Source organism: Spea bombifrons, chromosome 5 (assembly GCF_027358695.1).
Source record: "Spea bombifrons isolate aSpeBom1 chromosome 5, aSpeBom1.2.pri, whole genome shotgun sequence".
NCBI classification, from domain to species: Eukaryota; Metazoa; Chordata; class Amphibia; order Anura; family Pelobatidae; genus Spea; species Spea bombifrons.
Window position 1 is genome coordinate 4557881 of NC_071091.1, and position 25964 is coordinate 4583844.

Below are 25964 nucleotides of genomic sequence, written 5' to 3' on the forward strand. Positions count from 1 at the left end.
AGGGAGAGAGGGGGAGATAGGGGGAGATAGGCAGAGCATCAGGAGAGAAAGGCAAAGAACCAGGGAGAGAGAGAGCGAGAGAGAGAGAGAGAGGAAGATAAAGGCAGAGAACCAGGAGAGAATTACCACCTGATGTGCTGATATTGGAAAGCATCCCTGCAATAAGAAAGTGAATCACTCACATAGTTGTAACAATGGCGGAAGCTGACCCCCCCATCATGGTGAGTGCAAACATTAAACTTAACAGACTGGGGGTAGATAAATGCAACGGCCTCACAGCAGAGGTGGTAGAGGGTAATACAGTGAGGCTATTAAACATGCATGGGATAGGCATACGGCTCCTGAATCTAAGACGAGACCAACGACTGATACAGGCATACTATTTTTTTGGAAAGATTCCGCCATATTGAATCTATAGAGTAATATTCTGGTGAGGATTTGGACTTTGCACGAGACTCCATTCTTCACGCTGAGCTCGGGGTCAGTCAGTCCAGAATCGTAGAATTTAATCCAGACGAGTTCAGAGCTAAAAATATTTAGGGATGGAGCAAAAAGCAAATCCTGCGGTCCGTCTGAGCTCACAATTTTCTTTTCTTTTTCTAGGCGGGCATTATTTTCAACGCCTATAACAAATACTATCGACACGTTCAAAATCTAGCGAGGGAAGGACTTCAGAGGTACCATAATGATCCAGTCCTCACGTTCTTCAAGATGTACGGCACCCTTATGGAAGGTAATATAAGTGAACCATCCGCAGCGGACATGTGATAACTACTTTAAACCGTCTTCATGATCTAGTGGTTTAGTAATTAGGCTATCGTTCAAAAGTTTGGGGTCACTCAGCTGTTTTTTGAAAAACAAGGAAATTTCTAGCTGTGACATAATTGCAAAAGGGTTTTCTAACCATCAATGAGCCTTTTAAACTTAAACTTGGATCAGCGAACACAACGGGAGTGATGGGAGTGATAAAGGGCCATTGGAACACAGGAGTGATGGGAGTGATAAAGGGTCATTGGGACACAGGAGTGATGGGAGTGATAAAGGGCCGTTGGAACACAGGAGTGATGGGAGTGATAAAGGGCCATTGGGACACAGGAGTGATGGGAGTGATAAAGGGCCTCTGTACGCCTATGAAGAGATTCCATTTAAAATCAGCCTTTTCCAGCTACAATAGTCATTTACAACATTAACCCTGTCTGTGCTGGATTTCTGATCCATTTCATGCTATCTTAATGGACAAAATTTGCTTTTCTTTTGAAAACAAGGACACTGAGTGACAAGGTCTAATTGACCCCAAACTTTTAAATCTACTTAATTTAATTAGTTATTAGACTGGCTCGCGGTTCAAAGTGTGAGTGGCCAATCCTCTCTTGCTGACTATATCCACAGACCGTGTACAGGAAGCCATACGAGAACTGGAGTTGATCAAGGATATCCCGGAGACGTCTGTGTGTGCCACCATGGCACTGATTTATGCTCACAAAAAAGGCGACATGATTGGTAAGACTCTAGTGAAGCCGCTAAATGCTTCGCGTGTGAATATTCTTTCGTATACTTGGGGTTTATTGTATGGGGAGTCTGGAAGGCACAGGGATTGTGGCTGATACTATGGGAGCCACAAATGCCCCCCCCCACACACACACACTGTATCCTGATGTGAACAGAGTTTGGGTGGAAATATGTTAAATATGGGGTTATTGCATATAAATGTATGTACTTTTGGCTTAGATATATATATATATTTTTTTTTATTGCAATTTGTTTTAGACCGCGACACCATTTCGGAACTGGAGAGTAAGATGAAGGAGAGCCGCAGGACCGGTGGAGCCAAGGCTCTCTACTACGCTGGCTTATTCCTGTGGCTACTGGGAAGGAACGAAAAGGCTCAGGAATACATTGATAGGATGCTGAAGTTATCCAGCAGGTCCCCAGAGGTACGGAGGGATTATCTTTCCTTTTTTAGACATAGAAACATCGTTTTCTGCCGGCAGATCGGCCCCCGTCCACTCTGCCCATTTCTCCTGCTGTAAAGACTTAAACCTTAATCAGCCGCCGGTCGCATCTTATGCCATATGCCTGTCCCGCGCATGCATCACTTCTGTTAAGAGGCTGTTCTACTTATATACCACATGCTCAGTGAGAAAAGGGGGAGAATATAATGCTGGTAATTATATTAAGACCCCATTCAATATACCCCCCCATTAAAGAAATCCTAAATCTTCTACCTACAGATTGAGGGATGTTTCAGTAAAAGGAGGTTACCTGCATATATCACGCATTCATCTTAATGTGCAAATTTAAATGCTCGGGCTTTTCCCCTTTTAAAGGGGGAACTCCCACCAAAGTTCTTTGTGGTTAATAATATCGCATTAAACATGAATCTCCAAAACTATTTTTCTGTTTTCATTTTTTTCCAAGTTCTAGTTTTTACATAATATAACGTTTTTAGACAGCTGCATATCAGCCATTTGTATGAATTCTCGCCCTGTTATCTGTATCTACTACTGCCCGCGGTAAACGGTTAGAATGACTCAGTCTTAATCACCCCAGCGGAGACTCCGACTAAGTCTATGGAGGAACGGACTTATATTTAATTACTATTTTTTTTCCCATGCGGCCGTAACGCCACGTCTTTATGACGCTTTATCTATTCTTGCTTGCGTGGCATCTGATCATTATCCAAACTCTGGTTGGGTTAACGCGAGGCAGAAACCCAACACTTTAGCCAATGTTACGATCTGTTCCTGTGTTCCAGGGTCTGGTACTGAAAGGGTGGCTGCAGCTGACTTCTAATAAGAAAACGGTCGCCTCCAAATGCATGAAATACTTCGAGGAAGGCATTCGAGGCTCCAGAGATATATTTGGGATGATGGGAAAGGTAATTTCCTTGCGTTTTTCACAGTTTATGTATGTGACCTAGAGTTAAGTCTTCCAATTAATGTTCCCTCTAAGGTGCGCAGTCCAGCACTGAAACTGTTAAGACTCTTTATACCTATATATAATATGCATTTTTCCCTTTTCTATGTATATATTGAACGTCAATATCTCTAACACTTCCGATAGCAAGTAATTCTACACGTTACTTGTGTTAAAATTGCTATTTGCATTAAAATGACCTTTTCTACAATTATCGACACAATTATTAGTAAATATTAACATTCATATAACATGCATAGCGTTCCATATACTACATCGATTTTCCAGAGTCTCTTATGTAACGGAATATAATAATTAACTATGATAGATGGTATTCATTATCTCCCCTCTGGCCTACTATATAGTTGTATATAAATCATTACGGTGCATGTAGATTGTAAGCCCCTGGGTGCAAGGAGCCGATTCCTAATGCATCCATACCTATGGGACCCTGATCATAATGTATCGACATTACTGTACTTATTATATGACGGATATTATTGTGCCTTCCCATTATAACGCTGTAGGGTGCTAAGTACGTCTGTTAGCTGCTAATAAATAACATTTTCCATACCAACGTCACATGTTTAAAGACACAGTTATTTATGTCCATGCATTGGTAGAGGGGGCTCTCAACGTAGCTTGCGAGGGCCCCCAATGTATCGCTGTATGCATCCTTAGGCATCAAATATTTTTGCCCCCATCTGTCTGTTTTTAGCGACTGCACCTGAGATAAGATAAGGAAGAGTCTGTCTTTCTGGCAACTTAACTAAAGACCCATGTCTTGTTTATTAGGGTCTCAAAGGGGGGGGGTGACTTTCCTTGACTGCTTTTATAGTAAAAAACGATAATAAATAATATCTGTTGTTTTCCCCCCAGGCGACGTGTTTCATGATGCAGCAGAATTATTCCGCGGCCCTCGATGCGATTAACCAAGTTATCGTAAGCTTCCCTTCGTTCGTTCCCGCGCACGCTCTCAAGATGAAAATCACTTTGGCTCAGCAAGACTGGGATCAGACCCTGGAGATGGCGCACAGGTGGGCATTGGCGTCAGCGAGTAGCGTGTACTGGGGTGTTAGCCGAGGGTCCCCAAGCGATGGACCACGAAATGAAACAAATTTGCTCAGATTATATTATTATTTTAAAACTTTCCGCTATTTTAATAAAACATTTTCACGTCAAGGATCCCTTATAGCATTTTTTGTTATTTTTGAAATAACGAAGTTGAATCCTCCCTTTCATTTTCACACTTTAATCAGTCGTTGGTCTCGTCTTAGATTCAGGAGCCGTATGCCTGTCCTGTGCATTGTTTAAATTCCCTTTAAGCCTCTACTATTTCTGCTGGGAGGCTGTTCTATTTATTTACTACCCTTTCAGTAAAGCAAAACCTCCTCACATTACATCTCAGCCTCCGACCCTATAGTTTGAGATTAACGCTTCTAACGTTTCTCCTTCTTGGAAATAAACTCCCCTCCTGTACTTTGTTAAATCCCTTTATGAATTTAAATGTTTCAGTCACATCCCATCTGTCTCTCTTCTCTCCCGCAGACCCAGACATATCGAGATCCCTTATTAGTAAGGGATTTTTTAAAATACTACTCTTTTTTTTTTATGTGTTTAAGGGTTAAAAATAAATAAATATATATATATGTATATACATACTACAGTTCAAATGTTTGGGGTCACTGAGCTGTTTTCAGGGTAAACAAAATCAATTATCCTTTTAAACTTAAACTTGGATCAGCGAACACAACGTGCCATTGGAACCCAGGAGTGATGGGAGTGATAAAGGGCCATTGGAACACAGGAGTGATGGGAGTGATAAAGGGCCATTGGAATACGGGAGTGATGGGAGTGATAAAGGGCCATTGGAATACGGGAGTGATGGGAGTGATAAAGGGCCATTGGAACACAGGAGTGATGGGAGTGATAAAGGGCCCATTGGAACATAGGAGTGATGGGAGTGATAAAGGGCCATTGGAACACAGGAGTGATGGGAGTGATAAATGGCCATTGGAACCCAGGAGTGATGGGAGTGATAAAGGGCCATTGGAACACAGGAGTGATGGGAGTGATAAAGGGCCATTGGAATACGGGAGTGATGGGAGTGATAAAGGGCCATTGGAATACGGGAGTGATGGGAGTGATAAAGGGCCATTGGAACACAGGAGTGATGGGAGTGATAAAGGGCCCATTGGAACATAGGAGTGATGGGAGTGATAAAGGGCCTTTGGAACACAGGAGTGATGGGAGTGATGAAGGGCCTTTGGAACACAGGAGTGATGGGAGTGATAAAGGGCCTTTGGAACACAGGAGTGATGGGAGTGATAAAGGGCCTTCTGGTGCAGCGCGGTAAAGTTGATGCAGTCACTATAGCAACAAATGCAATCTGCCTGCCGATTGGTCTGCTTTTTGTAACTTGCTAAGCATTGGCATTAACAGTCAGGCCTTGATTTCAAACAGAGATCTTCCAAAATTTGTTTATTGCAGAATCCTGGCAAAAGAGGCAACTAACATTGACGCTTTTCAGATTCTTGCTGTTCATTGCCTTGCAAGAGAAGGAGATTTAGAGAAAGTAAGTATGGTGCCCGGCCTGTGTTGGCTCTATGTGTTACGTGTTTAACATGAATCCGGACCTCACAAATGGCTCTCCTGAGTTCGGAGGGGGTGCCTACCTGCCTGCCGGTGCCTCTGTATGTGCAAACATGCGAGGAGGACCGGCAGCTTTCATAAACCAAACAAGCTGTGTTTCCAAGTGAATCCCCTACTCGATGCTGAATAAAAGCCGTCAGAAACATAAATGCTCTTTGCGTCACATGACCTTTTCTTTGGACTTTGCCAGTAGGCCTACAAGGGGATCCAGTCCATAGAATACAGCGGTAAAGCTTGCACAGTTTTAGCTTCCCCAAAATGTAGAAATAATAAAGTAATCATTGGGATCCTCTAACAGTTCTCTCCGCCCTTACAGGCATTAAAGCTCGTCAGAGACCTCATTGTGACTTTGGATTCGGTGGAGCCCAAAAACCCCCTGCTGCATTATCAGAACATCCTCGTGATCAGTAGGCTGGTAAGACCCTTATAGTGGTAATCTCCCAAAAATTGGAGTGGTTTCTCTCTTTTCCCTGATGCGCGCTCACTCTAAATGTCTCCCCACCTTCTCCACCGACCGCTTCCTTGTCCCTTGTTCCTTTTCCGCAGCCTCGCTTCTTTTCTTGCCTCTTCTTGTGTAATCTCTGTTAATCAGGCCTTCCAGAGCGATTGGAGGAACAGGGGAGAGGCTGTCCCCATGATGCGCACCGTGGCTCTACTCTTTTGCGGAAGAGGCGAGAATAATGCAGAGGGTTTCGTGGAGAAAGAGAAGCCTGTCTGCACTTCTCTTACTCCTAGAATCTGTCTGAGTTGGAGTACTTCTGCAAAAGGGCAGAGCCACCGCAGTTGGCGAGAAAGTAAGGGAGGCACTGAGAGAGAGAGAGAGAAAGAGAGAGAATGAGTATGTGGGAGTGAATGAGAGAGGGTGAGAGTGTAAGAATGAGTGAGAAAAAGCAACAAAATGCAAAAGAAACTTCAGAGCTTTTTGGCTAATTTTGTTAAAATTCGTATGAAGTCAAATTCTAACTTCCTGAAACAAAGGGAATGTTCTTCATTAAAATACACATAATCAGGCAACGTAAACATATAACCACATTGTAACATACAAACGTAATACTTGTTACAAACAACGCACATATGTACATTTTGACACAACGGTGTCTTCATCGATTTTTGACGGCATGAAATTTGTGAAGTGTTTCCAGCTCCAGAGCCCACCGATCCCCTACCAATCCCCCTGAACCCCATTTTCCAAACTTGGGACCCCTGTAAATGACACGCAGTTACCCACATGATATAATCTGGAGCCAGGGCTAGGAGGCATAGCTGCCAACAGTCTAAATATTTTCTGGGAAAATAAAGACAGATGGGGATTTCTGGAACCCCGGTGCATGTAGATAGGAGGTGGTAATGGGGTATATTGGGGAAAGACCCTTGTCTGTTGGCAGGTATGCAAAGGGGGTTGTTGGTGGAAAGTAAATTAACAGCCGAAAAATAAAAACCAGCAAAGCACAATTATCAGAATACTTTTCTTTTTAGTGTGGAAAGAACCAGGCGATCCTGCAGGAGATCTCCGCGTTTACCGAGCGCGCGTTCCGTATGGCTCCGGGATACGCCGACCTCGCCACGGAGCTGGCCAATCAGCTGATGCTACAGGGCAATGTGGCAGGGGCTGCGGAGTGGTACTCCACGGCTATCAGGGCAGACGCGGAGCACACAGAGGCACTCGTTGGTTTGTATTTAAAGGGGAACTTCCCATATTTATTAATTACTAGTATGATATTAATACGTTTCCAAAAATACTATACTCCTTTTTTCAAAAAGTTATAGTTTTGCCCCGTAATGTTTCCAGCCAGCTGCATATTAGCCATTAGTTCTCCAATATACCGTATTTGCTCGATTATAAGACGACCCCGATTATAAGACGACCCCCCAAAATCAAAATATTAATTTAGGAAAAAAACAAAAAGCCTGAATATAAGACGACCCTATAGGAAAAAAGTTTTACCAGTAAATATTAATTCATGTAAATTATTTTTTCATGTTTAATAAAAGCTATGATTGAGAAAAATATATTTTTTAAATTTCCTTTTATTTGCCAACCTGCCCCCCCCCAGTTATGCCACTCTGCCCCCAGAAATGCTTTATACCCCCCTATTTGCCACTCTGCCCCATGATATGCCTTATACCCCTATATGCCACTCTGGCATATAGGGGGTTAAAAGGCATATCATGGGGCTGAGTGGCATATAGGGGGTTAAAATGCATTTCTGGAGGTATATAGGCATATCATGGGGCTGAGTGGCATATAGGGGTTAAAATGCATTTCTGGAGGTCCAGAAATGCATTTTAACCCCCTATATGCCACTCAGCCCCATGATATGCCTTTTAACCCAGCATGTACTGGCTGCCTTGGCTTGATAGGAGTGTGATTGCTGTTAGCAGTTTGATATATATATATATATATATATATATATATATATATATATATATATATATATATATATCAAACTGCTAACAGCAATCACACTCCTATCAAGCCAAGGCAGCCAGTACATGCTGGAACCTGGGGATGATAGTAGTGGGATTACAGCCTCCCTATGCCATGCTACAACCCCCACCCCCCTTACACATCCATGCTATCACACACAAACACATTTAAATACTCATTCATTCCATTAATCACACATACTTCACACATTAAACACACATACTTACCCAAAAAACCTCCCCCACCCCCTTACCTGAACTGCAGATCTCTCACTCGAAGACTTCTGCAGGGGACCGGCTGTACCAGCAACTTCTCTGGCCCCGCCCCCAGAGGAGGGAGGGGGAGATAGAGCTCTGTGAGGACGCTGCAAGCTTCCTGTCCTCCTGCTTCTAACAGAAGAGACGCTGCTCGCGACCGGTAAGCAGCATGAACCCAGCAGACATTTTTTGGGGGGTCTGAGAAGACGACCCCGATTATAAGACGAGGGGTATTTTTCAGAGCATTTGCTCTGGAAAAAACCTCGTCTTATAATCGAGCAAATACGGTACTAGAAATAACATGTTTTTAGGAGAGGGTTTTAGAATAGATTTACATTAAACTGTGGTAATCTTTTTTAAATATTATTGACAAAATTGTAAAACTACCGTGGGAACATTCCACTGGTTTCCATGGTAACTGCTCAACCTTTAGCACCCTTCTTCAAAACCACTCTTTTAAAATGGGGTCCAGCATTGCAGCTGTGAGAGTAACGATTGTGTAAAAAGTTCACAAAGATTCGATTTAGATTTTATGAATGGGCCGACGCCGCCTTTTATGTAAAGATTCTTTACTTCTGCCATAAAGGGTTCACTCCTGTGTTCCTGTAGGTGTCATATGGTGTCAGATCCTGCAAGGCCAGCTGGAAGAGGCAGAAATGCAGCTCGATTTCTTGCACGAAGTTCAGAAATCATTGGGGAGATCAAAGGTGAAAGCCAAGACCCACGTCATCACTCAAAAGTTTGGGGTCACTTAGAAATGTCCTTGTTTTTGAAGAAAAGCCAATTTGGGCCATTAAAATAACATGAAATGGATCAGAAATCCAGTGCAGATGGGGTTAAAGCTGTAAATGACTATTGTAGCTGGAAATTGATGATTTTTAATGCAATCTGTTCATAGCCTTACAGAGACCCTTTATCACTCCCATCACTCCTGGGTTCCAATAGCCCTTTATCACTCCCATCACGCCTGTGTTCCAATGGCCCTTTATCACTCCCATCACGCCTGTGTTCCAATGGCCCTTTATCACTCCCATCACGCCTGTGTTCCAATGGCCCTTTATCACTCCCATCACGCCTGTGTTCCAATGGCCCTTTATCACTCCCATCACACCCGGGTTCCAATGGCCCTTTATCACTCCCATCACTCCTGTGTTCCAATGGCCCTTTATCACTCCCATCACTCCTGTGTTCCAATGGCCCTTTATCACTCCCATGTTTATGTACGTCTGATCGTTGTTCTGATACACGTGTTGATTTCGCCGGTGTTTTCCAGGAGATGTGTTACATTGAGGCAATCATGGCTTCAAAGAAGGACAAGGAAGAAAAGATCGTAACGGACCTTCTAAACGAAGCGGTGGGGATTCACTTTGGGGCAATGCAGGACCTGCCCCTCGGCGTGGAGTACTTTGAGAAACTCAATCCCAGCTTCATCATCAACGTGGTGAAGGAATATTTGGCGTTTTGTCCTAAGCAGGTATGGATCACGTTATGGTAATCAGCAGCAGTTTCCATGATCTGAGTTAAAGGCTACAGAAAAAAGCAATATTATTCATTTACTGGTTTAATGTGGCTTTGTAATGTACTTTCTTTTGCGAGTGCTGATATTTTGGGACGTAAATGGACTCGCTTAATGTCTTGGGGTAGTTGAGACGGGATCTGCAGACCTACCAAGGTCACATGTTAGTCAGGGTCCAGTTACAAAGGGCAGACGATGCTAGGGACAAACCAATGAGAAAGAAGGAGACTAAAGATCTCCTAGAGAAGCCGCCCTGGTGCGATCTCCTTCTATAGTGAAAATCCTATAGAGCGTGAAAATCCGGCATCACGGAACATAACCCGGCTGTAGGGAATAAACCTCAAACTTTCTTTCTTGTGTCTGTCTAACTAAACGCGTGTTACTTTATACATTTACAATAAAGTAAGTAACGGTTCATTTCGCTGGCGGCGTCCCTTTAATAAAGTATCTGATGGGGATGACGAGTCTCTGTCACTCTATATGACATGTATCACGTGTATGTAAACGTTGTGACTGCTTCGTGTTGTTGCGCGACACTCTTACTCTCGATATATATGTTTGATTTTTAATAAGCGAATGTTTCTCTTTACCTGTAGCCCGGATCCGCAGGGCAGGCCGTGTCGCCCGCGTTGAAGCAAGTTGTCGCCATTCTGACCCCCGTGGTTAACGCAGCCCCTGCCTTAATGGAGCCGCTTTATCTTATGGCTCAGGCGAAGTATTTAGCAGGTAAGTGACTTGCCCCCTTTACTCACCAAATCTCCATCTTACCCCCAGTTCTTTGTCATTGGTATAGCAAATCAACAAATTCAGGCCTCTGACCCGGTGCTGCGGAACCCCCGGGAAAGTAACTATGTTGCCAAAGAACATTTGGACGATTTCAGCATTTATTCAAAGAGTTAATGAGATACGGCAGGAAACATCATGTCTTATCCTCTCACGTGGCTGTTTATCCCCCCCCCCCGGCAATGCCTGTGCCGTACGGTGTGTGTTACTGTAAACGAGGACGTCTCTGCAGGGGTCTCGGGCTCCCCCCTCGCACCTGCTTTAGGACGGGGATAGAAATCCTCCTGGCAGATCGGCCCCACTCGGCCCGTCTAGTCGCCCATTTTTATGCTGTAAAGACTCAAACCTTAATCAGTCGTTGGTCTCGTCTTAGATTCAGGAGCCGTATGCCGATCCCATACATGTTTAAATTCCCTGTATTAGCCTCTACCACCTCTTTTGGTATGCTTTTCCATTTATCTACCACTCAAGTCTGTCTATGGGCATCTTCAGCACTATAGTGCACGCTAGGGGGGGTTTGTCTTTACGGCCAAGGATCAACGCGTAACATTTCCAGTCTGCCCGTCACACAGAACAAAAGAGGCATTTCACAATTGATTTAAAGGGCCGTGACCTCTTTCAATATGTAACGACAGTAACGTTCATAATGTGCTTCTTCTTGACGTACTGATTATTTAAATACAAACGTAGTCTCCTGAAGCCCACATCAAAAGGCAAATCGCATTGTCTGTGAAGCCAGTAGCGCCTGTTTGTAAATAAGGTGTGATGGGATCGGTAAAAAGAAACCTGAAGCTTTTGTTTAGGGTGAGGCTTTTGATCTTATGATGTAGACGTGATGTCATTGCCTGGTTACAATCTTTTACATCCTTGTTACCACAGATCTTCATTCCCAATGTAACCTTTAGCCTTTTGCAGGCTTCATCACAGTATTAAACCCTCCGTTTTCTTATCACAGAGGCGTTTTCTTGTTATTATTCGAGCTGCGCGGATTTAAATACTTTACCCCCTAGACGAAGGTGTGTCGGCACCTGGAAACAAACATTAGCTGATCGTCCCTCACAAACATTAAGCGCTGCGTAAATTGTTGGCACTATATAAATAAAAGATAATAATAATAATAATAATAACACAGTTGACCGAATAAAACAAAAGCTTTACTATGTGAGACGAGGCCATGTCTGCGGCATGTGGGAAGGAGAATGGGGACCTCTACTGGCAGCTTAGTGAGTTGCAACAACACCGACCTGAGGGTGTACCTTATATCTGCCGCTGGGATACTATATAGTGCTGGGGAGTCCAACCTGCGGCCCTCCAGCTGCTGCGGGACTACATCTCCCATAATGCTCTTTCAGCTAAGAGGCTGTCTGAGGAGTATGGGAGATGTAGTCCTGCAGCAGCTGGAGGGCCGCAGGTTGGACGCCCCGGATATAGTGTGTACCTATAGAATACCGGTAAATAAGTAGCGTATCCCACGCCCTAGGTGTTACGGTTCAGTGAATTAAATGGGCTCTGGTAATGGGTGTTGCAGATTAAAATAAAAAGTATATATGAATTAAAACCCCCACCTTTGTATATCATGGTAAAGGTATCTTAATTCCCCCTGTTTTTGGCATCTGCACATTTATTCCTCCCCAGTACGTTATCTCTCCCCTGTTGCCGCTTGTTTGTTGTTGATTAGTTCAGGCAGCCTTTATAATGTCAGGAAAAGAAGAGAGAGAGAGAGTACGTCATTAGATAAAGATGGTTATTCCACATTGAGACACAAATCACAGATTCCATTTAAAAAAAATCCTTATATTTAACAAAATGTCCCCGAAACAGTTACGGCTGAAAATCTAGCTATAGGTACTTGTACCTCTTTATTTTGTAATGCAGCGTAGCAGCCTAGAGACCCCCGCTACCACCCCAGTGCCTCTTAGGACCCCCATGCTGAAATGATATTCGCTAGCATTCAAAAGTTTGTGGTCACTCAGCTGTTTTTATGGAAAAACAGGGAATTTCTGTCTGTAACATAATTACAAAAGGGGTTTTCTAACCATCAATTAGCCTTTGAAACGTAAACTCGCATCAGCGAACACAACGTTTCACCATGTAATATAGAAACATAGACTCTGAGGGCAGATCAGTCCGTGGCCTTGATTCAGGAGCTTAAATTGCATCTACCACCTCTGCGGTGAGGCTGTTCCATTTATCTGCCACCCAAGTGGCTAAAGAAGACCCAATCTAGCTGCCACTCAGTTTCACTCATTAAGTGTCACATAGCAGCTCCAACAAAGTCACCAACAGGAGCCCCCAAATGGTCTGGGGCGAGTTCTTCACTTCAACTCTAAACGAATACTCTTTAAATGAGAACTGATGTCTCGCAACAAGTAGCTTCGCTTGTCCTGAAGCTTAATCCGGTTGTTTTGCAGGAAACCTGGAAGGAGCCCTGGGAAGCCTGCAGCGCTGCGTGGAGGTGGACGCTACCTGTGCTGACGTTCATCTTCTGATGGCACAGATCTACTTCGAAAAGGGACAGTTTAAGGAGTGTTCACAGTCTCTGGAGACAGGCGTGAGCTACAACTTTCAGGTAAAATAGACACTCCGGACAGGCAGCAGGAGGAACCTGAATAGATCATGCCTCTGCCTTTGGTGGCGCTGTCAGAAGCACTTGCCCTTGGCATGGTCATCCCATTAGCGTCTAAACCCCCATTCATAGCTTTACCTACGTTATTCCTGCACCTACGTTATTAGGCACCTTGAGTCTAACGCGCTGCTTACCCCACAATATGCCGAATGCTTCCTCGTCTCCCTCAGGTCCGGGATCACCCCCTGTATCATCTAATGAAAGCCAGAATTCTGAAAAAGAACGGGGAGCTGGCGGAGGCTATAACAACGCTCAAGATGACCATGAAGCTCCCGGAAATGAGCAGCCGAGCCAAGAAGGGCCAGCTCTTCGCTCTCAGCACCGGGGAGCGCGTCTCCGTGTATCTGGAGCTCGCAGAAAACCTACGGCTCAACGGCGAGCAGGTAACAGACCCCCCGGGTTATTATTCAATTAGAACATCTGTGTGTCTTCAGAAAAAAATGGTTATATTATAGAATGTTATTCACGTAACGGACCTGCCGGACACCTGGCAGCCCCTGAGAATTCTGCTTTATGGGGTTGCCTTTGAGTTTCCTTTCCCGTATATTTCTGTTTCCACCTTTTGGGTGAAGAACATTAAAAAAACAGCCTCGATTTTGTCTATGGAACCAAATTGAAACATCTGTTTTTTTTTTGGTTTTTTTTTAATAGTATTAGTAGTAATATATTTTTCACACAGCTTTTCCAGGCTTCTTACTGAATCGTTGCCTATTACGTTATCTATCTATATATATATATATATTTATTATGAAGGTCCAACCCAGTGCACTTGAGCGGCATTTAAAGATCCGCCTGCCCTGCATGATGTGTAGTTAAATCAGTGGGGCTTCTTCATCAGTTGAGTTATGTATTATACAGGGCTAGCTCAGCCTTCTTGCTGGAGAAACCTGCCAGTGATGGCCCTTCGTAATGAATAGCGAAGTCAAGGAGCTAAAAGAACACCTGCAAACTCTCCTAATAACTCTCCCCTTAGTGAATAGACCGCTGTGTATTTTTTGGCATCTTAATTAATTGACCCTAATGTGCCACCGTCCAATGCCTGTGCGACGTATACCAACCAAACCCTATCTTCTAGCACGAAGCCACTAAGGTGATGCAAGACGCCATCCTGGAGTTCCAAGGCACTGCAGAAGAGATCCGGATAGTTCTCGGTAACGCAGACTTAGCGCTCAGTAAAGGAGGCGCGGATATGGCCTTGAGCATGCTGAGGGATATCGCCCCCGACCAACCGTACTACACCGAGGTCAAGCAGAAGATGGCTGACATATACCTCAATATTCGAAAGGACAAGAAATTATACATCGCGTGTTATAGGTAAGGCCAACATACTACGCCCGGCACATCGCTGCCGAGCCTGAGACGGGCGAGAACCTTCGCCGGCGTTCTAAAAACCCTGCTTTGCGCACTGTAATGAGAGTCGTCGTTTGGATTATGACATCATCGAGCAGATATCTGACGTTTCCGGTTTTGCATGGGATGCATAGGTTTTCTATTTTGGGCCGATAACCGATACCACCTCTGTCTAAAGAGGGGCTTTGAGGGCCTTTGTTCGGTTCCTCTTAGGAAGTCGGTTACTATGATTAGGCTCAGAACATGAGCCTGGAATCCGTATCAGACACGGGTGCCGCTCGCATGGGCGGCTGCGGGCCGGCGCTCCTTGGTAAGGTTTGTAGTTGAAACATCTGCTTTTTCGTGGACGGACGGCGTCTGTAAAGCACACATTGACCCCTAAAAACCCAACCAATCGCTCACATTATGCCTTTTCAGACTAAACTCGGGAAGATATTTCTGAGGGGAAGACAGGCCTTCTGGCTTGTCTGCTGTCTGTAGATGAGTGTGTAATAATACTTCTACTGCCCCCTTAATTTTAGTGGAAGGGTTTCCATCACCTTTACCCGCCATAACTTATGTAATGGAATTTACCGTATTGGCCCGAATATAGGCCGCACTTTTTTCCCCCACTTTAAGTCTTTAAAGTGGGGGTGCGGCCTATATTCGGGGTCTAGCGCCCGACACCCGGGACAAGCAGTCCCGGGCGCCGGGCAGGCAGCGGGGTTAGGATACAGATCCCCCGCAGCGGTGCAGGGGACCTGTATCCTACTCTCTGATACGCTCAGACAGCCTCCCCTGCCAGCACTTCTCACGGGGGGGGTGCCGGCACGGGAGGTTGTCTAAGCGTCCGCACGATACATTTTACACCCCCCCCCGACTTACCAGAGAAGACTCCCGGGTGTCTTGCGGGACTGGCGGAAGACATCTACGCAATACGCGTATACAACTTCCGGTGCCGGCACTTCCGCTGAGTGCCGGCACCGGGAGTTGTATACGCGATTTGCATAGATGTCCCCCTCCGGCCCCGCAAGACACCCGGGAGTCTGCTCTGGTAAGTCGGGGGGGGGGCAGAGTGGCAGCGTATCTCGGAGGGGGGGAGGACAGAGTGGCAGCGTATCTCGGGGGGGGGAGGACAGAGTGGCAGCGTATTTGGGGGGGGACAGAGTGGCAGCGTATCTCGGGGGGGGACAGAGTGGCAGCGTATCTCGGGGGGGGGACAGAGTGGCCGCGTATCTCGGGGGGGGGACAGAGTGGCAGCGTATCTCGGGGGGGGAGGACAGAGTGGCAGCATATCTCGGGGGGGAGGACAGAGTGGCAGCGTATCTCGGGGGGGGCAGAGTGGCAGCGTATCTCGGGGGGGGAGGACAGAGTGGCAGCGTATCTCGGGGGGGACAGAGTGGCAGCATATCTCGGGGGGAGGACAGAGTGGCAGCGTATCTTGGGGGGGGGACAGAGTGGCAGCGTATCTTGGGGGGAGGACAGAGTGGCAGCGTATCTTGGGGGGGGGACAGAGTGGCAGCGTATCTCGGGGGAGGGAGGACACAGTGGCAGCATGTTTTTTTTGGTGCTTTTTTTTAAAGAAAAAAACTTTTTCTTTAAAAAAGCACCAAACTTTTAGGATGCGGCCTATATACGGGGGCGGCCTATATCCGAGCCAATACGGTATATACATAAGTAACTTATTGTTTCATTTCCTTTGTGACAGAGAGCTTTGTGAACGGTTTCCTGGACCTCTCACGAGTCGTCTTCTAGGAGATGCCTTGATGAAGATCCAAGAGGTGACTACAATTCTGCAATGAAAGCTTTTTCTCTTCTTTATAATGTAATTAATAATCCTATTTTTCTGTCTTTATTATTGATTTGTCATCATTGTGTTTTTTTAAAGGCTGTTTCTTTTTAGGTTTCCTTTTCATTACTTTTACTCATTCAGACCTGCGTTTAGAAATGATAAAGATGTCTCTTTTGTCTCTTGTAATGACAGCCGGAGAGGGCTCTGGAGGTTTACGATCAGGCTCACAGGAAGAATCCCAGCGACGCGTCCCTGGCCAGCAGAATCGGACGAGCGCTCGTCAAAACCCATCAGTATAAAAAGGTTTTAACCACATTATTGACTTTTAAAACTAACAGCTATGGGGAGGATTTTTTGGGGGGGTCATCGTTGGCTTATTGAAAGCCTTAGTCACCTTAGAGGTCTCATCTCTCTGAACAAGACACATCCGAAGTCCTAAAAGCTAATAGATACCGACCCCGTCTAAAGACTTTATTTTATAAAACACTTGTTTGATTCCCCGTAGGCGATTAATTACTACGAAGCGGCTCAGAACATGAGCGGCCAGAACTTCCTATGCTGTGATCTCGCTGACCTTCTCTTCAAGCTCAGAAACTACGGCAAGGCAGAAAATGTGCTCAAGAAGGCCCTGGGCCATGAACCAGGTTTGACTTTTGCTAGAGGTTTCTAATCAGAATTCAAATTAATCAAATGTGAAATAAATATACCTATGTGCATGGTGTTTGCAGAATAAAAATAAACACATATACATATATATATATATATATAGATAGATAGATAGATAGATAGATAGATAGATAGATAGATAGATAGATAGATAGATAGATAGATAGATAGATGAATGGATAGATAGATAGATAAAATAAAAAAAAAATAAAGGAAAAATATATATATATATATAAATATAGCTAATATACATTATTTCAGCACAGATTATTAAGGCACAGATCTTGGCTTCCACATGGTTAAATATTCCGTTACTTTTAAACTAAATATCTTCTAATGCAATCGGTAAGAGCTGTGATAGAGACCTTTCCCCTATAAATCATTTGAGATGCGCCCCCGATGTCTCTCCTAGCGATTATAAAACCAGCATGCTAAACATTATATTGAAATATAATTATATAAAAATCAGAGATTGACAATTTTGTTTCGGGAAGAGCCTATAGAGCCCTCTGTACATTTTATCTGCAAGATTAGACGTAGAGAATTTAAATAACAAATATCAAAAAATATCAATGATATAGTAATTTACAAAACGCAGCCCCAAAAGCGCTTCTGTTCTCAAGATCCCTCCAAGGATTATCCAATTTCATAATGTAGGTAGCATTGGCAGGGTTGATATGGTTATTTTTAGTATAATTATGTTGTAATATTGTTTTATTGTCTCTTTTTCTGGTTCCTTTTTACGTTGTATCAAAAACATCGGAATAAAAAAAATGATAAATACATTAAATAAATAAAAAAATATAATGTATAAAGGAAGCAGATCTGGTGCCTGTCCAAGCGAGTCTCACCCGGCCGCTTCTTCCCAACCCATTGCTCATCTTATATGTGTGTCTGTGTGTGTGTCTGTGTGTGTGTGTGTGTGTGTGTATATATAAATGTGTTAAGATGTTTCTAATGTCCTAACGAGTGCATGTCTCAAGAGATACGATTACCTGTTTGTTATCTGTCATGTGATAATTTGTCGTATTAAATAAATATCACCCTTATATCCTTTTTGATTTTTATTCTCTTTTTAAACACATTTTAAGCTGCGCTCTCAATGCTTTGTGTTCATTTTCAGCTGCGGACCTGGCGTCGTTGGTGAAGGATGTTAAGTGTCTGGTGTTATTGGGCAAGATCTACAAAACCTTCAAAAGAGAAGAATTGGTTGATACGTTAAATAAGGTAACAGTGCAAAAACGTTACGCTCAGGACAAGTGGGGCAAATGCTAAACTTCAATAGATTGTAAGCTCACAAGGCCAGGGCCCTCTTCTTTGGCACCAGAGTGCATTAAGGTGTGTTAATGTTACTGAATAGAATTCTGCGTCTAATTTCTCGCCTATAGGGACCGGTTCTTGAAGGAACTGAGCTATTGATTGTTGGAGAGCTTCATGAATTATCTACGGCTACCAGCTTGAGTAAAGCATGAGTGCCGCTGGCTGGGGACGCGGCCGGATCGCTCAGTAATTCCTAGTTCGGTGTTAACACCGTAGAGAAGATGGCCTTTTGGCGCTCAGCTCAGTCGCCTCTTAGTATTATTATATTTCCGCTGATTTCAGCTCTGGAGCCGGTAGGACTTTTCGTTATTTATTTGCTCCACGTGGAGAACGGCTCTTGAAGATTGGGTGCCCGTGGGTACGCGTAATTGAAGGTTTTAAAGCATCACTGGGAATGGGTTCCTCTTTGGCCTTCCCACGTGAGACGGGAGACCAGTTGTGCGTTGAACCCCTAGGGCTCAGCTTAGAACATGTGGAGCAGATGCCCTCTAGCACAGAGACGCAAACACTAGAGCTTTAACAACATTGTGTATTCCCTTGGAGCCTTACTCACTTTTTTGCCTTAGGTAAAGCAGTGGTGTACCTTGTCTGAGCTGTACCCTAGGCTTTACCGAGGGCAAAAGCCCAGCTGCCCCCCACAGATTTACCTCTGGCCGGTGCGGCCCCTGCAGAGCGCTGAGATATGACATCATACTCTGCGGACACATGTCACAGAGTAAGGTTACTCGTGGCTGTGGGGGCTGCTTCAAAACATGACTCAGATTATGGACATGTTCAGGGCACTCGCACTCAGCTGGTCTGCATGTAGTAATGGAGCGGACACTCCCAGACGCTCGCCGCTTCATACCTTCAATAACGTTCTTTACTTTTCTCAGGCTCTCGACATCCAGTTACGGATCCTAAAGCGCGCGCCTCTGGAACAACCCGACCTTATCGCCGAGCAAAAGCAGACGGCTTCGGAAATCTGCGTGCGAATCGCTGAGCATTATACGGATCAAAAAGATTATGAGAAAGCCCTAAAATACTACAAGGAAGCCCTGCTTTATTCGGAGACGGACGGCAAGGTACGTTTTTACTGTATAGCTTCTGTAAAGAGCGGCATTGAGAGACAGATCTGCTACGGTTTGTTTGCTTAGCGTAGTAGGGAGTGCAGTTAAAGGCGCTGTCCCACTCAGACGAAACATTAAGTTGGGGTCCAACAGCAGAAGTTTTCACAAAGGTCCCATTTAAATTAAAGATGGCCCTGTGGACAATGAGTCTCTAACCCACAGATTACAAGTTATCTTATAGTCAGCATCTTGTATTCAAATGGTCTACGTGGAAACGTACAGGGAAGATGATTTAATGAACCCCCATTAGCTGTTCCTGTGAAAACACCTCCAGGAGCTCACGCGTTTCCCTTTTCATTGCCAGGCGATGCTGGAATTAGCGCATCTTTACCTAATAATGAATGATTTGGATTCCTGTGAAAGCCAATGCGCCGTCCTCCTTCAAGACCCCGGTTTTAATGAAGCGGCTTCGATGGTAAATGTATATGGTTTGCTTTGTGTCATTAACACAAACACAAAAAGTGTCCTTTTGTAAATGATAAGTGGAGATGTTTTACATGAGAGATGTCCTTCGGTTCTGAGGGTCTACATTAACATTCAAAATTTTGGAGTCACTTAGAAATGTCCTTATTTTTGAAAGAAACGCAAATTTTGTCCATTAAAATAACGTGAAATCCAGCGCAGACGGGGTTAATGTTGTAAATTACTATTGTTGCTGGATTTTTTATGGAATCTCTTCATAGGTGTACAGAGGGCGTTTATCACTCCCATCACTCCTGTGTTCCAATGGCCCTTTATCACTCCCATCACTCCTGTGTTCCAATGGCCCTTTATCACTCCCATCACTCCTGTGTTCCAATGGCCCTTTATCACTCCCATCACTCCTGTGTTCCAATGGCCCTTTATCACTCCCATCACTCCTGTGTTCCAATGGCCCTTTATCACTCCCATCACTCCTGTGTCCCAATGGCCCTTTATCACTCCCATCACTCCTGTGTTCCAATGGCCCTTTATCACTCCCATCACTCCTGTGTTCCAATGGCCCTTTATCACTCCCATCACTCCTGTGTTCCAATGGCCCTTTATCACTCCCATCACTCCTGTGTTTCAATGGCTGATCCAAGTTTAAGTTTAAAAGGCTATTTGATGGTTAGAAAACCCTTTTGCGATTATGTTACAGCCAGAAATTTCCTGGCCCCAAACTTTTGAACAGTAGTGAATGTACAAAGTCTTATAATTTAACCCCTGTAAATCAATGTAAAATTGCACAAATTTCACAGTTGAAATGACCAACGATCACTATTGTCTGCAGAAAAGCCGGCCATTGATCCTATATGTTTTTACACGGAAGACCGTCCGTTACATTCATTGCTTTTAATCCCTGTCTGTTGTCATTTTGCTAGATGCTGGCCGACATTGCGTTTCAGAAACAGGATTACACGAAATCTATAGAACTTTTCCAGAAAGTATTGGAAAAAGCTCCAGGTAAGCGGGGTTTATCCGGCCCTCAAATGCATGAATGAAATATACGGAGTAATGAAAAGCGAGGCTGGTATTTCGGCTGGTGTGATAATTTTAGGTTCTTCTGTTCGTTAGCGGACATTGGCCTTAAAGCAGATCTCCTTCTTTATCCAAATCTTACATCTGACAGTTCAATAAATTAAATAAAACAATTTAACAGTATTTATAACATGAAATAGCTATATATATATATATATATTTATATATACATAGCTATTTCAAGCAGGGTCCTCTTTATCTTATATATCGGTTCGTCTGTCAAAAGATTTGCTGACCCCTTAAATGTATGGACTGTAAGAAAATATAAAGAAAAATAATAATATTGATTTTTAACCCACTTTAGTCTCTCTCCCGGCATCAATCTTACCCAGAGTTTAATAGGTGCCGTTGAAAAATGACTTTTCTTTCTCATTTTCCTCCCCCGTTTAGGGGAAACACCAGCATACTTAAGTACGCTGCCAATGAATGTGCAATAGTGCATCCCGGCTCATCCCGGCGAGCTTTGTGCCTTTTATAAATAAACGTCAGAGCTCGGGGAGTCCTTTCTTCCTTCCGTTGATTATAGTCTATGTGCGCCCGCAGATGCCGTTCAATCCGATGTTTTTGTCTTTTTTTTTTTTTTTAGATAACTTTGACGTCTTGAGTCGATTAATTGACCTGCTCAGGAGAGGCGGCAAGCTGACCGAAGCTCCAGCGTACTTTGACATGTCTTTAGCTAAATCCTCGCGGAATATCCTCGAGCCCGGATTTAATTACTGCAAAGGGCTGTACTGCTGGTACGTTCTCCGCTAGATGTGGGCAGCCTGGCGTGTAGAGGGGTCTGTTCTCTCAGAGATCTATTTGTGTGATTATTGAAGCCCCTCTAACCACCCCTTACTCAGCTGAGGGTCTCTTTATGATGTTCCATCCCCTCAACTTGATGTCCCCAACTCGGCTGGGCAGGCTAGCGTGCTACGGGCGCAGACTATATGGGGTAGCGGCTCTTAAATAATAGAATTTAGAAAACATAAAGATTGCTGCTCAAAACCTACTCCTGACTGCTCCTTTAATTAACATATGCATTCATGACCCAGCGTGGTGGAACGAGGCAGAATAATGATAAAACCCCCATGATCAAGGTCTAATTCGTTATTTATTACGGGGGTTTTTTTTCTCCCCTGACGTTTATGTACTTTTGATTTTCTCGGCAGGTACATAGGACAGCCCAACGAGGCCCTGACATTTTTTAACAAGGCTCGCAAAGACAATGAGTGGGGTCAACGCGCCATCAGCAACATGATTCAGATCTGTCTGAACCCCGACAACGAGCTAGTAGGAGGAGAGGTGTTTGAAAACTTGGATGAAGATGGACGGTAAGAGCCTGACCCTCCCCCCCCTTCATCTTCTACGAAGTGCAATATATTGATGTTCCTTGTGACATTTGTTGAGCGAAATGCCCTAATTAACCGCTCATAAATCAAAATGTGCCTCCGGGTATCATTGCTATCCAAAGAAGGAGACAGTTATCAGAGTCTTCTTTCTTAGAGCTGGTTATTATGAAGTAGACACCAAATCTCCCAAGCCGAGTAGGACAGCAGACCAGCAGAACATTCTTTCTTTGCGTTGGTTGAAATTTAATGTTTCTCTGAAGTAGGACCAGACCTGGTCTGGTTCGAGGGGCAATTGTCCCCTGTGCCAGCGCCCTCCTGCATGACATGAAGCTCATTAAGAAAGATATGTGTATTGGGGCATTGATATAGCTAAGCTCGTTCATGTTATAGATGTCGTTAGTAGGAAATTATGGTTCTTTCGCGTAGCTGGACATTCACCATCTCTTCTGGGTGTCTGACGTGTCTCCTTAGATTAAATCATGGCTTGGAGTAGGAGCTGGTTGGGGTTCATGGGGGTCTCACCTGCTGTAGACTGACCATTGGCTTTGTTATGTGACTTCTCCGCGTCGCGCATGCAGCCTCTCGGAGGAAGCCAGGGAGTCGGAGCGAAGGGCCGTCCGCACGGCAGAGAAGCTGCTCAAAGATTTCCATCCTCGAACTCCACAAGCGCAGAGCCAGGCGGCGAGGCTCCAGAGCTACTGTCTGATGGCCACAAAGGACAAAACCAACGTGGAAAGCGCTCTGGCGGCCTTCACAGAAATGGCCACGGCGGAGGTTTGTGATCATTTTAAGGAAAAACTATACAAAATTATTAAACTCCCAACCACAGTACTTCTTCTTCGGGATTCAGGAAGAAAATGCGACTAGAAAAAAGTTACTTAAAAATATGTAAATAAGCACAGAAAAAAACGTACCAGTACATTGTGGGATTTTGACCCGTTTGTTGTGGATCCAAGCACATCCCTCTCACCTAAACAGAAGGAGATTAAATAGTATTTATTAATTCACTCATTTTTTAGCAGTTTATGTCGGTTTATGCCGGTGTACAGGGTGATAAAATGTTTTCCTGTAATTATTTCATCTCTTCTGTATCCAGAAGGAAGATGCCTCCTCCATTCTCGCCGTGGCCCAGGCGTACATGATTCTCAAGCAGACGCCGCGGGCGAGGAACCAGCTCAAGCGGTTGTCGAAATTTAACTGGTCCCTGGCCGAGGCGGAAGACCTGGAGAAAAGCTGGCTCCTGCTGGCGGACGTGTACATAAAGTCTGGCAAATACGACATGGCGACGGAGCTGCTGAAACACTGCCTCCTGTACAACAAGGTAGGAAGAACAGTGGAGATATTCGGCTGGGACCCGTCCTTACAGACTACCTGTCCAGAGGTTCGCCACACGCGAGATCCCTGCCCGGTGCGAGCAGGACTGGCGGGTAACGTGACCAGAGTGAGACAGTGATGTCATTACCCCATACCCATGTCATAGGTGGTAAGATGCGCTCATTCCACCAATGACATCACGGGTTACATACTGTCATAGCAGCACAGGCCAAAATGTTGGCAGCCATGAGTGCCGCCATATTTATATACAGGTCAGCCGGCTGTTTTCCATTGAACGTTTCTGTGTAGTCCTTACCATTCCTGTAAAAATATGTATGTTCTGTTATATGAAATTACTCATTTATTAGCGTCCAGCCAGACTATACTTCTAAGTGGGAAGGGGCCCTACCTATTAAAGGAACGGACATCTCTTACATACTTAGTAGATATGGACTGCTTTGTAATATGTTAATTTCTGCCATAATTCCAGATTCCAGATTTTAGACGTATAATTAATTATTTTTTGTTTATCTGCTTCATTTACCATTTTGTCAATATATCCGTCTTCCGTCACATGCTGTTTTTTCTCCATTTTGGATGAATTCTGTAGTGATTTTTTGAATTTGTTTACCCGCGGCTCTGAACGGGTGGACATTCATTCCTGCTGTTTTCAGTCTTGCAGTAAAGCGTACGAATACCTGGGCTTTATCATGGAGAAGGAGCAGTCCTACAAAGACGCCGCCGACAACTACAGACAGGCCTGGCACTACAGCAATCAGTCGAGCCCGGCGATCGGTGGGTATTTAACTGCAGGGGGACGCAAACCTTCCGCAGGCCCATTATGTTACGAAGGATAGTTCCATTTTGGCCCCAAATCCAAATTTGTTTTATTTCAGCTGCTCACTTAAAAAGAACTAACCTTTAGCCAGTGGGTGTAGAGGACGTTTTTATGACACCGGCCACGAGCTGGACACACGGACGCCGTTCACTTTTCACTCCTGTTAGGTTTTAGCGTACTTGTGATTTTTTTTAATATAGTAGCGAATTTTTTTTCTTCTCTATTGTAAAATGCCACAGTAGATCCAAGGCACCGAAGGCTCTGCTTTTTGGCTTTTTAGCCCTCCTTGAAGACTTAAGTAGGGGCCGCGCTTTGGGTGGGGGACTAGAATATCCAGCGCTCCCTTTTTTTTGAGTACAGGAAAGAAAAGCCTTTCGTCCCAAGGTACGTCGTACACCGCAGTATCTGACATCATCTTAACTCGGAATAGTAAATGTGTTTTTTTTCTCTTGTATTTAGGTTTCCGATTAGCCTTTAATTATCTGAAAGATAAGCGGTACACGGACGCCATTGATATCTGCCATAAGGTGAGCTGGGCTTTTACACAGATATTGTGCCAAGCGTGGAGATAAATGCTGATACAAGGCAAACAAACTCACGTCTTGTCGTTCTAGGTGCTGAAGGATCATCCGACCTACCCAAAAATCCAAAAAGAGATACTGGAAAAGGCTCAGGCCGCCCTGAAGCAGTAGCAACGATATATCTCAGCACAGAGGGGGCCGAAAAGAAGATGAGATACATTTACTATTATTATTATTATCTTTTATTTATATAGCGCCAACAACTTGCGCAGCGCTTCGTACAATACAAATATTTAAGGGGTCTGACAAGACTAGAATTGACCGACTAAGACAAACCGACACATTAAGTGGACAGAGCCCGACCCGCAAGCTTACAATCTTGAGCATTTCTAACCATCCTTTATAAATTATTACCTAATGTATATTTTTTTCTTTTGACCAAATATTACTCACTTTCTACAAATGGAGAATAGTATTTCTAGATACATTTATGAGAAATGTGCATTTCCCTGCGCTGTTGATGAACACCGAGCAGCAAAGGAGCTTGCAATCTAGAGGTGAATTCATTGTTAATATGCAGAGAGTAAACATTTTGGAGGGGATATCATTCGCTTGCAAACAGAAAGAATGGCGATGAAAGCGTTAACGATACTTATTATTTTATTGTTAATAAATTAAATCACCAGTGGTTCTAAAATATATTTCTATGCCTTTTTGAGTTGATGTTTTTATAGCCGGCATTTCCATATTAAGTATCTTTACTGGATGTTAATATTGTATTAAAAAATGTTTTAATGTTCTTGCTGTGTTCTTAATAAAATAATTGTCCTTTTTTAATGGATGTTTCATTTATTAAAACAATAAGATATGCTAGTAACCTAGTCCCAAGAGCTTGCATACTGGCACTGCATGTTATGCCTTCATCTCAGGATTTGGGGGTGAGCCGGCAGATTCCGAGGGTCTCACAGTCTGCTTTGATTTTATAATACCCAAGAATCCCAATTGGTACTTTTCTCACAGCTGGAATCCGTGCTTGAATACAGGTGACAATTTAGAATATCATTAC

The 25964-nt window shown here is 44.1% G+C and overlaps 1 protein-coding gene across 1 annotated transcript; it reads left to right on the top strand.

Annotated features, from left to right (window-relative positions):
• Positions 1-96: 96 nt before the first annotated feature.
• Positions 97-25225, top strand: TTC21A (tetratricopeptide repeat domain 21A). Its single transcript, XM_053468301.1, has 29 exons — positions 97-221; positions 604-733; positions 1390-1500; positions 1768-1934; positions 2756-2878; positions 3796-3953; positions 5407-5491; positions 5885-5983; positions 7045-7237; positions 8863-8960; positions 9527-9727; positions 10366-10495; positions 12964-13121; positions 13349-13561; positions 14254-14492; positions 16216-16288; positions 16492-16602; positions 16805-16943; positions 18089-18192; positions 19161-19349; positions 19699-19809; positions 20738-20819; positions 21481-21631; positions 22046-22207; positions 22804-22999; positions 23322-23546; positions 24214-24334; positions 24837-24904; positions 24992-25225. Exons 1-29 carry the CDS (start codon positions 195-197, stop codon positions 25067-25069), a joined length of 3942 nt encoding a protein of 1313 aa, XP_053324276.1. The 5' UTR covers positions 97-194; the 3' UTR covers positions 25070-25225.
• The last annotated feature ends 739 nt before the right edge of the window (positions 25226-25964 follow it).